This window comes from Cyprinodon variegatus, unplaced genomic scaffold (assembly GCF_000732505.1).
Source record: "Cyprinodon variegatus isolate N-32 unplaced genomic scaffold, C_variegatus-1.0 Scaffold1066, whole genome shotgun sequence".
In the NCBI taxonomy this organism is placed as follows: Eukaryota; Metazoa; Chordata; class Actinopteri; order Cyprinodontiformes; family Cyprinodontidae; genus Cyprinodon; species Cyprinodon variegatus.
This window is the reverse complement of record NW_015151519.1, coordinates 62,701-75,135: the sequence shown is the minus strand read 5'-3', so window position 1 is coordinate 75,135 and position 12,435 is coordinate 62,701. Positions and strand designations below refer to the sequence as shown.

The following is a 12,435-nucleotide window of genomic DNA, read 5'->3' as shown; positions in this document are numbered from 1 at the left end:
CCTAATATAAAGGACATACTAGAGTTATTATAACTCCCCATACTGTTTAAATATGAGCAAATATGGAGCAAGAACTGCAAAAGTGTGCACAATCTACTATGCTGGAACAACTTTTGATTCACTCTTCTTAAGGAGCTCAAATCTGCCATAAAAAAAATTGTAATTTACACTTTGTTTGCATTAAATAAGATGCTTATGTGAAATAAACAGTACATTTCTCCAAAAGTTGGGAATTCATCTGAGACTACTAAGAAACTATCAATAAGCCTGAAGGAGCAGCAGCTATTTCTGATAAGTGCTGGTTCCTCATGGGTCCAAAGTGGTAGTTAGTGTTTCATGACAAAACTGTCTTCTTGTGAGAAAAAATGATGCCCTCCTCTGTGATTGTTTTTTTTTTTTAGATTAAAATGTTTTTTAAAGTAAAAATGGATGATACTGTTATGAAATTTGAATATGCCTATTTTACTTAACAACCTTTGTTTCTGATAGATAGCCTATAATTTACAGGGATTGTTCCATTTACTTGTATTTATTACATAATTCAGTTAGTAAAATTTACATCTAGATCAATAAAAGTACAGTTTCACTGAGAAAAATATTAAGATCTTGAAATAGCCTAGCATTGTCAATTGTTAACTTCATTCACCTGCCTAACTCTGCCTGGTTCCTAATCATTCTTCATCTTATTCACCTGTGTCTTTTCATTAATATTCGACTCAGTCCAGCTATCAGGGCCAGATCATTGTTTGTTGTTTGTTTGTTTTCTTTGGTTTTAGTCATTTTAAGGTTCATGTCTCCATCCCCGGAGGCCAGTGGGTTAAGACGTTTTTAGTTTTTGTCTTGTCTCCTGATCGTGTCCTGGCTCCTAGGTGGAGTACACGTTTAAGTCCCTAAGCCAGGCTCCTAGGTGGAGACCAGTTTAAAGTTTCTACTGTTATCCTGGAACAATGTCTTGTCTCTGTCCCTCAACCACTGAGCCTGCCTGTCTGCATCTGTGCGTTTCTGTCTGAGGTCGTTGATCGGTGCATGGAACCTGCCTGAACGCTTTATGGATTCCTGGAACCCTGGATCTGTCTTTTCCTGTGTGGATCGAAAGCCCTGACTGGGCTGCGGACTCCTGGATTCCAGAACTGTTCCTGTCTGATCTGTTTTCCTGACCTGGATCGGTTTGATGCCTGCTCACTGAGGTTGGTGCTTCGGGGACACTCTGCGCAGCAGCTCGTTTGACAGTCGATCTGCTGAATCCTGCCTTTCCCAGAGAGGATGGACTGAACTTTTAAACCAGAGTGTCAGTGATCGGGCCGCGCCCTGCCCCCCCTGCAGCCGCTGTGGTACGCAGATCCACATCTCTGCGCTTCTGCTTCAGTTATGTTTTTGTGTTAATAAACGTTTTGAACTTTCCCAGTGACTGTCTCATCTTGAATACTGGGTCAATCTGTCCAGTTTATGACAAGCATGGGTTAAGACCTACATCAGAGGAGTGGCCTTTTGAATTTGCATTTTTTACTTTTGAAATGCAATGTATATAGATGTCTGCTTCATAAAATTAAATGGTCCAGATGATTTCTTACAACAGATCAAAAAAGATCAAAGATTACCTTCGCTCTAGTGTTGTTATTCTCTCTTCCATGTCTTCTCTTTGGCAAAGAGCCTATAAAAGGCAACAGTTCCAGTTATTTTAAGAAACCACATGTTATTTTGCAGTAAAAAAAAAATTAGAATTTATAAAAAAAGAAAAAAGTATGCATTTTGATCTGCGAAGGCAGCCTTTTTAAATGCTGCAGTGTCACCATTCCTTCTTGCATTTGCATTTATTAGAGCACTAAAATAGCAGCAATCTAAAAGAAGATGTCATTTTTGAAACAGGTCTTTATTTTCTACTCATCCAACCCCAGACTAACATATTTTATTATTAGCACTTATCCCCACAGAGTTTGAATCTACCCCCCAAAACCCCAGGTACTGAGATAGCTTAGGGTCTTGGCAAGGAAGAGACAGATTGGTCCAACAAACCTCTTTCACTTCCCTTTGGAGTTTCTGATTGGCCTCCTCAGTCTTCGTCACCTCCCTCCTGGCGGCTGCAAGCTGTTCCTCTATTTCTCCAACCTAATGTGAAACAGATAGACAAAAAAAAAAAAAAACCCACACAAATTAAACCTGCAGACTACACTTATTTCTGTCCCAGTATTAGGTTTTCAAACTGAAGGAATAATGCATGAGTCCCTTTCTTTACCTCATGAAATGGTTTGGTTTTTGTACTAAAGTAGTTACAGCATATCAATCAGAATTTGTTGCTAAACAAAGATTGTCATTGATCAGGTTAAAATGCTTCTTTGGCTGTTTTTCAATAATGTTGGTGCTCTTTGATGTAGCTGCAATAGTGTAATTTGCCACTAGAGGGAGGGTATGTTTTCTGTTTTGGGAAAATCTGTATATTCTACATGAAAAGTTTTCCACAAAGTTGGACAAAGATCCAAGTTTACCTTACCAAAACAGAGACAAATTTTGTGAGGGAGGAAAAAATTCCATATCTTACTTACTTACTGTAGTGCACCGTATTAATTATTGTGAGATCATGTTACTGCAATAAAAAAAAACTCAGAATTGTTTTTATACATCTTTAATAACTGAGGCTGACATATCTTGACATGTCAACATATGGATGCAATTTTAAGATTACCAATAATTTCTGTTAATCTACTGTAATCTGATTCTGTACTTTGTTACATAAACCATGTATTGCTCATAAACTTTAACCAGTGCTGCTGTCCATGGCATCATGAAACACAACTCTGTTTGAGTGCTAAATTTGAATGACCTGCTGCAGTCCAAAAGTCTCAGAAGCTACTTTTAGTCCTCTCCAGACAGATGTTAGAGAATTTGCTTCTTGATTTATGTTCTTAAATTTCTTTGGATGAAATGTTGCTTTTTATTATCTTTTAGCCTACTTCAAGGTGTCAGATAAGTTCTATTAGCGGGATTTCCTGAATTAACTGGGCAGACAGCAATTAGGAAGGTGTGACTAGAAAGTCTGAATTCAGGTTACCCCAAAGATTACTTCTTAATAGCATTTCCCTTTTTTTTTGTTTATATTTAAAACGTCTTTGCTTTTAACTGAATGGAACCTAGGGCAGATTTCACTTGATTTTCAGTTAAAACCATGTGACCTCTTACAACATAGATGAAAATCCGTCTTTGTTTGAAAGAAAATCTGAGGGCCACCATGATAGATACAAAGGATCAGTCACCTGCCGACACATGAGGGCCAGCCTCTCCCTCAGCTGGGACAGTTCAGCTTTTTGACGCTCTATCTCTCCTTCTCTCTGCCTTTCAAGCTCCCCATCCTCCAACCCAGACGAGGGACCGTTGGGGAGCCGCTAAATACAGAGGATGATACGACATAAAACAAGTGCAATAATTAATAATAGAAAACAATTAATCATGATCCTTCTTTAAATTTCTTAGGGGTGGAGAATCACACTGAAACACGGTGGTACCCAAGATCTACTTAACTAACACATACACAAAAACAACTGGAACCAACATGCAGAAAACCCTCCCTTACATCTTTACCGCCGTCCACCCCTTGTTGACGTCTTTTAATTTGGTCTCTTAAAGAGATTACCTAAAAGAAGGAGACAAAAAGTCCAAACACATGGTTCATACCAATATCTTCATCATGCTAGAGCGGCTAAAGATGTTTGGATGCAAGGATAATTTTGATTTTGAGCATACCTCTTGAGAAGATGCTGAGAGTTGATCTTCTAGCATGGACACCCTCTCGAGGGCCACACGGAGCCGCTCTCGAACCTGATGAGTAAAAACAAACAATGATTGAGGTAAGACAACCACTTTGGTATTAAATGTGCCAAAACAGATCAATGGTCAGCAGAGAGGGCATGGCTGTGGTTAAGACTGGTTAAAAAACACAATAAACTAAAATATACTCCTTGAAATAAAGAACTTTCATGGTTTTGGTGGAGAAGGAACTTTCAAGAAATGTTAAGAATATAAAAAAAATAACAAAACACACATTTATGCCAAAGTGTTTCTAGATTTCCCAGAACTTGAGAACAATTAAGGTAGATTCAAGCTATTAAAGTGACATTTTTAAGTTGCCTGAACAGAAACAGTAAAATACAAGTCTTACCAGATGCAAAATATTGACTATTTATAGTATTTCCTATTCTATAATGAACAAATAACAATGCTAATACAGATATTTGATTATAGAGCCTCTATAACCGGTAGATTAAGATAGGCTTTGAATGAACAACTAATTTGTTCACCCTTGGGAGGGACGCTAATCTGCACACTATTCATATATATAATGTTTCTTACTATAAACGCAGAGTGTGATAATGTGGTTTTCATACCATATAATCTAATCTCATGGTTTGATCTGTTTACAATCATTACAAAGAAAGCATTTTAAGAAATATTTATTAACATCTATCTTAGCTATGGCAACATATCTACTCTTATCTTAGCAAAAATTTTCAGTGTGGAAGTAAAATATGCTTTTTAACGACCATGTTCTTTTGACGGTCTTGTTTTGAAGAGAGCGAGGGGTAATATACTGTATGTCTCTGACATATCATTTATATTACAGGTACACAGAAAATCATCAAACACCTATTTAAAGTTCCTTAACTTTCAGATCAACATAGAAATGAAAGCAGAATTTTTTTTTTAAACATTTATCTAAACAGGTGGCCTCTCTTAAAAAAGTCCAACTTTTTTTTGTGTGTTCTGTTTTGCCAACTGGCTCATGTAATAGATATCCCTGAGATAGATAATATACTAGTAGCTTTGCTTTCACAAGAAAACCATTATGACTATCGCCATAAGGTTCCTCTTGATAGTTATGTATGAAACTTTATTGAAAATGATTTAGGAAGTAAAATCGAATACTATGGACTCAGGATGGAAAGGTAGATGAAAGAGAGAGGGTATAAGAACTAAGGGGAGAGTACTATTTGTTTTCACGTTTCTTTAAATTAAACATACGTCTATATTTTTTGGTTTCTTTCACATTCATGCTTTGCTCTATGGCTACATTCTTTCCAACTTTTGCTAACTTGTTACAGACTATTAGATGATGCTTTATTTTAGGTCAGGCAGCACACGGTCCTTTGGTGCATTTTCCACACTAACTTTAATGAGAGCAGGAAGGAAAGTAGGGTAAGCCTGGATGATTTGCTGGAAGTTGGTATAATATCAAATACATTTCATTGCTGCGTTGACCCACCTTCTCGTCCAAGGCTTTGTGGTGCTCAAACAGGGATTTTAAAGCCTTGAGGACTTCCACCTCACTGGACACCCCTGCAGGGGACTGGGCTTGCCTCTTCACCACTGTCATCCTCAGACTGCGTTCGTGGCGGGACACCAGACACTCCAGGTGCTCAAGCAATAGCTGCAGGGAGGAGCATATAGCAAAGGAGGAAAGATGAAAAGTGACAACCAGGAAATGTTGCAAGAATATGAGGAGGTGCAGCGCTTTGCAAAAATGTTTATTCTAAAAACCAGTTTAACATATTACCACAGTATTATTTAGTAGGTTACATTTGAGAGACCTGTGATTAGATAGTATGTCTTACAAACATTTTCACCCAATACTTTTTTTGCCATGCCTTAATTCTGTTAATATGATTCTCCTAAATAAAATCCAGGTTGTGTTAGGTACATTGTGACCACTTGTGCATAGATCTATTCTCAGTTCAAATATTACTGATCTGTTTCTGACCTCAGATGTTTGCTTATGGATTCTTGAGAACAAAAACAAAATCAGAAGACCAAGAAACCTAGCAGACACATCAATAAGAAATTTGTAGAGAGCTTTAGAGCATGGTTTGGATTAAAAACTATTTTCTAGGCTTTGAAAATCTCACAAAGCTCTGTTAAATCCCTCATATTAAAGGTCATAGTTACAACTTTTTAATCAAAACGACTACTTTTTCAAAAGCATTGTGTCTGCAAAACGTCTACAGTGGTGCTGAATAAAACTATTAATTGTACCAGGAAAAAAAAACGTTTTATACATTTCAAAAGGTTTGAAAAATGAATATTTAATCAAATATCTAATACAAAGTTCCATTGCTGGTTATAATGAAGGGAAGCGCACAACTTATTGACTGGATGAAATAAACTTGGTGCCATTTACTTTCAAATAAGAGTTTTGCACCAATGTAAACCCACAAAGACATGATTGTCCATCTAAAATCAAACTCAAGGCAAAGGGAGAAGCCAAGAGATCCTCCTATTATGTGGAAAAACTATAGCATTGAAAAGCAAATTAAAAGCTGTGCACGACAAAGTTCTGGTTGAAGTTTGACATAATCCATTTAGGGGCCAGAAAATATGTGGATAAAGTGTTTAGGTCAGAGAGGATTAAAGCTAAAGTATTCGGACATTATGCAAATCCTCAAACTGAGAGGAAAATATAGTTGATCAGTTCATATCAATGCAGAGATTTATCTTCTAACTAACCAACGTGAAAAAATTTTTTTTGATTTGCTTTTGTAAGTTCGTTTTTCTTCTTTTCACTTAGAAAAAAAAATTTTTTTTGGTTTTTCCTGAAGCCTGATTTTACTTTTCTAAGTAAAATGTGGCAGTATTGCCACATTCTGTTATTTGGAGATACGGTCATTTGGAGAATTTGCCCGTATCAGTTTTGGTTCGTTCATCTTTCTTTTAGTTGTTTTCTAGTCTAGTCTAGATCTCTGGCCTAATTCTTATTTTTGTGTTGGTTTTGACTTGACTTTAGCTAGTGATCATTTCTATATAGTAACAGAAAGGCTCCCAGTGTGTGCACATATTCCCTGTCTCTGGGCCTATGTTCTTTTTTGTTTTGTTTTTTTGCTTTGATTAATATTATCAACCTAAACATGTTGTACCTAAACAACATGGTAGGTTGTCAAGTTCTAAAGCTAATTGAGTTTTTTGGGCTGAATATTGATGTCCAAAAAAGCTCTAAATCCATCCTGACTGAGGCAAAGCTATTTAGAAAAAAAAAATGGGTGAAAAAGTCTTTAGATATGAAAAGCAGGTAGTCGTATAGCCCACATAGATTTGCAGCTGGAACTGCAGTAAAAGATTGTTTACATGAAGTCAAATAGGCTAAATATAAAAGGTAAAACATTTCACATTGTTAATAAATAAACAAAACATGCTATATTTTCTTTCACTTCGCCATCTGGTTTTAGCTTGTGTTGGTCTATTGCATATAATCCCAATGGAATACATTCACATTTGTGGTTGTAATGTGAGAAAATGTGAACAGTTTAAGGGCTATGAAGAAACAAAAATAAAGCATTACAGACTCAGAGATTGTGAATGGACTAAGGAAAAGATAATTAGAAAACAGAAGCAAATGAAAACGCCCACACAACCACCATGGAGTGAAAGGGAGAAGTCAGAGGCTGCTACAGTGCTAATGGGCAAAATGGCCGCTAAACATCTTACACGTGTGTTGTTTCTCTCCGCCTTGAGCTCAGCAATTTCCTCCTCCCTTTCAAGAAGCTGCTCCCGGCAAACGTTCAGCTCCTTAGTCAACACGGCAAACTCCTGTGAAACACACGCACAGATACACACACACACACACAGACGGCTCTCAGAAGCACAAAAACAAACAGTCTGGATGTATGTTTGTAATACTCTCAAAGTGACTAGGCTACAATTAGACTATAAAAAATACATAGCAAGGTATAAAAAGATATGGATTTCTGCAAAGCAAACATAATTGGCTGCTTCAAGGATCCACGCACAGCAACTGCACAAAGAAATCTAAAAATATACATAAGCAAAGAATTTTAGAAACACGCTTTGTGAAACACCAGAGACTAAAGATGTAGGAGGATGTACATGATGTAAACCTACATAACAATCAGGTGAATCACTGACACAGATTCTGCCACTGCTTTCTCTCTTGCTCATCCTCCCCTGTGAACTCTTATTCATGGACAGATTACATCACACTGTTACACAATGGGTCTGCAGCGAAATGCTCAAAAGAGACCCCCAAAGCAAAGCATCAAACTGCATTTATAACACCACAGGGAATACATCTGCATCTCCTGAATGCAACAGGAAGGCCTGTCCTGCATGATCTTTGAATCCCCCGTACCATCTGTGGTCCTTTATTATTTTACAGTAGGTCTCTGTAAAACACGTCTAAGGTTGCAGCTTAGGGGCAGAGGCTGCTCATAATGAGGTGTCTTCTGTTTCAGGTGTGAACTACAACCTGATTTATGGTTGAAAACAGAGCAGATAAATCTAACCCATTCGTGCTTAAAAGCGAGTAACAGAGTAAGAGAGATACATACAGATGGTAACACAGTGGGTTCATTGGCTACTGGCCTTATGCGATTGTTTCTTGTTTGGAAAGGGGTCAGCCTCTCATTTGTCTCCTTGTCTTTTCCTTTATATATGATCTTAATTTGTCTTTGCATATTTTTATATTCATTTCAAAACATTTGATGTGCTGCTCCACAATGCATATTAATATAGTATTTCATGCTTATGCATTAGGCTGATTTATGCATCAAATTACAAGATATAACAAGGCAGTTAATATCAGAGTTAATAATAAGCTACATGGATGGAGACAACTTGTCAGGTTCTGTCAGAGGTGACAGTGTAGAAATACAGTGGAGGCACAGAGGTAAGAGTAGTAGGTAGGTACAGGATTTGAGCATACACTAAATAGAATAGAATAGAATAGAATAGAATAGAATAGAATAGAATAGAATAGAATAGAATAGAATAGAATAGAATAGAATAGAATAGAATTGATTAAAATAGAATTAAATAGAATTGAGTAGGACACTATTCATCCTAAGACAGAGCTGACCTTCCTACTGAGCTTATTCTCAGATGCAGAAAGCTGCAGCTTCAACATACCAAACCATGAAAAAAAAAAAATAATAATTTCTGTGTAGCTGAAATGAACTCAAAATATACTTCTTCTGATTTAAGTCAACTGATACAACCAAAAGTAATTTCAATGCTTAACAAAGGGGGCATGTTTTTTTTTTTTTTTAGAGATATTTCTATTCTTTCAAATTTTATAACACATATTTCCATTTGCAGATCTTTCCTGCAGTCTGGTGGAAATAAAAAATGAAATATTCGTTATAAAAAAATATGAAGGCCTAATATATTGGAATTTTAATTTGGCTGGTGCTTTGAGCAGAACTTGCTGTCCAACAGACATTCTGTTTGTAGCTTATTAAATTACATAAGGGGTCTTTAAACACCAGGATATTCTGATGGATTCAGTTAGATAGAATGGGGAATGACAAAAAAATCCCACCTTCTTTGGTTTGATTAAATTTCTCCCTGCCCTTTTGAAATCATTTAAAACTCCACAGACAACATACAGTATAAAATACAGTTACAAAAGATGCACGCTTGGAGACCAAATCTCAAGAAATTTCCCAGAATGAGGAGTGGGCAAAGCAAAAAAGCTATCCTGCATCAGCTAAAAGGCCTCTGCCAAATCTGCAAGAACAGAACAGAACAGAAAAATGTTTATTCTGTAAATGCAGCCCTGATTTGAAAATGTGCAGCTTGATCCTGACACATCTCCAAGCAGAACACTTTCCGTGTGGGTTGTCTGACAACTATATGCACTAATACTGCAGTAGGGGAGAATCATGACGACTTCTTCAAAGATTTGTACTTGAGTTCTTGTGATCTAATGTTTTCTATCAAAAGAACATTGGTTTGATGTCCCCCTGGGCATAATAATAACTAAACTTTATTGATCTTGTATTGGAGAAATTTAGACATAGACATAGACACTGAACAAAGTTTTGAAACTTTTTTTTTTCTCAATTATGTTATGTTAAAATATGTTAATCAGAAAAACACAAATTCCCTCTCTGGTTTGCTCCCCCACTTTGGTTTTCTGATTAGTGTATTTGCATTACCACAATACGTAAACAACACCAGGTTTCATTTGCAAGCAAACTGAAATAAGAGATTGCTCGTTTGGGCTGTATGATTGTAAGAATATGGTTCCATACCTGTCCAAATGAAGCAGATGTCAAAGGAACAATCTCTGGTTTGTTTTAAGCAGACCTTAACAGTGTGAAAGTCCCTTAGTTTAGAAAATATTTCCATGTTTTTGGCAACAGGAAGCATCTCTAAACAATTAGGTTTTTCTCTTGCAAGTTAGGAAAAAGTGGAATAACATTATTTCAGCCTGCTGACCAGCAGTGTGTAACAACAGTGCCCAGGTGGGCATGTCTTTTATGCCTCATGCAGCCAAAGAGATCCCTTTATCTGTCCATTGCATTAAAGAACTATGACCTTTCCACCCAGTGGAGAAAAACAAGTGACAAATTTTACTTAATCAATTCTAAACTGTCTTCGAAACTCATAATCATTTTTTGGTCTTACAAATGTTTAATTACTAGTGCGCCTGGAATTATTCTCAAAAAAACAAAACAGATAAAAATAAATTCTACAAATTCAACACATTTTCTCACCCATCTGTTGTACACCTTCTGAGCCTTACCTGTGGCAAAGCTATTGACAGCTGCCTCTGAAGTGACTCTTTCTCATGGCCGAGCTCCCGGAGGCGAAGTTGTGCTGTGCCCAGGCTTTCCTGCGTCTCCCTCAGGTTCTCCAGCAGCCTCTCCCTCTCCGTCAGCATGTTTACCATCAGAGACTCCAGGTTTCCCGTGCTGCCTCCTTCGTCTCCTCTGGGCTCCCTGTTGCTGAATCCTCCTCCCCCCATTGCTCCGGTGGGACCCCCTCCGACCCCGGCTCCCGGAGGTGAGGTGGGGCCTCCGCCTGTGCCGCTCCGCCCATCCTCAGATATGGTGGGCATTACCTCGCACATCATCATGAGACCGTGGCGTGTAAGTGGAGTTAATAAAGAAACTTCACAGAGGATTGTACATGCAAAATATCTGTGGTGAATTTGTTCTTTTATGGGCTTGTACTAAACATTAGATGTATAAAATATATATCTTTGCATTTTCCAAAAATATCATCCCTTTGGTCATGTCTACATCAAAATCGTGTTTAGGTTATTGCCTTTGTGTTTGTTTGTTTTTTTTGCATACTAGTCTTTCATCACAAAGTCCTGACCTACATGAGAAATGATCTGACTGTTCATGTGGAAAGGCAAATGCAGGGATGCATTTCCGTAGGGTAGCAAGGATTGGCAAGGGACATGAAAGGGGAAAGGGAATGGAAAAGGAAGGGATAAAGGTGGGCTGATAGCTTTAAGTTGTGTCCACACCGCAGAGCTCCTTGCAGCGCCAAGCGGAGAGCTGGAAAACAGAGAAAGTTTTAAGTTAGCTCTAATAGCCTGGTTAAAAAAATAGTTACTTCTCTACAAAAATAAGAAAAGAAGTGTAAAGTTTGAAAGAATGACACAGGTCAATATGAATACAGTAAATTCCAGCCCCTAGCTCCTGCTTCCTTACTGTTTGTAGGGTCAACAGTAAGAACTCTATTATGGGTAGGAAAGGTACTCCGAACTGCTGTGCTGAATTCAGACAGTCTTTATAGCCTTTCGGACATCATTATGCAATGGAAACACACATGGATGATGTTTGTTAAACTGGGACTAAGGCCTTCTGAAAAACATCTACAAAAACATGTCATAAATAAGACGAACAGCTGAATCTCTCCATTATACAAACTAAAACATATGAAGTCCTTTCACAGAGGATCCTGGGATTCTGTACAGCCCTTAAGTGGCAAATAGGAAAGAGAAGAGGTCCCTATGCTAAATTCACCATGATAGGAAGCATAGAGTCTCCATTTCTTACATCCTCTCTTACTGCCAGAACTATTCGGATATCCCTTATCATGGTGACTGTTGACACACTTCCACTTTGGCTTAAGAGACCTTTCTGATTTGATGAATTTGGATCAACACAGAAAAGCATATGAGCACAGAAAAGAGAAGAGATGATGATTATAAGATAATGCTTTAACTGGGCATTTTCAATAAAAAGAACTGGTAGACTAACAATTCAAAGACATTAATTCAATTTGATTTAGAATTTTCCAGGTATTCATATTATTGTGTGCAATTATATATATATATATATATATATATATATATATATATATTTCATGTAAAACCACACTGGTTTGTTTATCTAATTTTAATTTTATGAGGAAAGAAATGCATTTTGATTGTTTCTCTTCCACAAGCATGTGCTGGCCAAGCACAGGTGTGAGGTGTAAATTTAACTCTTGAAATTTTCCTTTAAAAAGAGGTATTTAACGGATTTTATTAAGCCAACATTTATGTATTAATAACTATGTATTTTACAATGGGTAGTCAATAGTCTTGGCTTCACTTAAGCAGAAAAACATCATATTATATCCTTCCTTCCTTCCTTCCTTCCTTCCTTCCTTCCTTCCTTCCTTCCTTCCTTCCTTCCTTCCTTCCTTCCTTCCTTCCTT

General features: G+C 37.2%; 1 protein-coding gene across 1 annotated transcript in view; it reads right to left on the bottom strand.

The window, feature by feature from the left end:
- The window catches only part of ppfia3 (protein tyrosine phosphatase, receptor type, f polypeptide (PTPRF), interacting protein (liprin), alpha 3), a 36,446-nt gene that overhangs the window by 15,162 nt on the left and 8,849 nt on the right, over positions 1–12,435 (bottom strand). The window contains exons 2-9 of the mRNA XM_015400053.1: positions 10,523–11,285; positions 7,465–7,566; positions 5,252–5,416; positions 3,736–3,810; positions 3,566–3,625; positions 3,249–3,377; positions 2,014–2,106; positions 1,599–1,651 (exon numbers count right to left, since the gene is read on the bottom strand). Coding sequence (XP_015255539.1) covers positions 1,599–1,651; positions 2,014–2,106; positions 3,249–3,377; positions 3,566–3,625; positions 3,736–3,810; positions 5,252–5,416; positions 7,465–7,566; positions 10,523–10,855 — 1,010 coding nt within the window. The 5' untranslated portion in view covers positions 10,856–11,285. The remainder of the gene's footprint in view (positions 1–1,598; positions 1,652–2,013; positions 2,107–3,248; positions 3,378–3,565; positions 3,626–3,735; positions 3,811–5,251; positions 5,417–7,464; positions 7,567–10,522; positions 11,286–12,435) is intronic.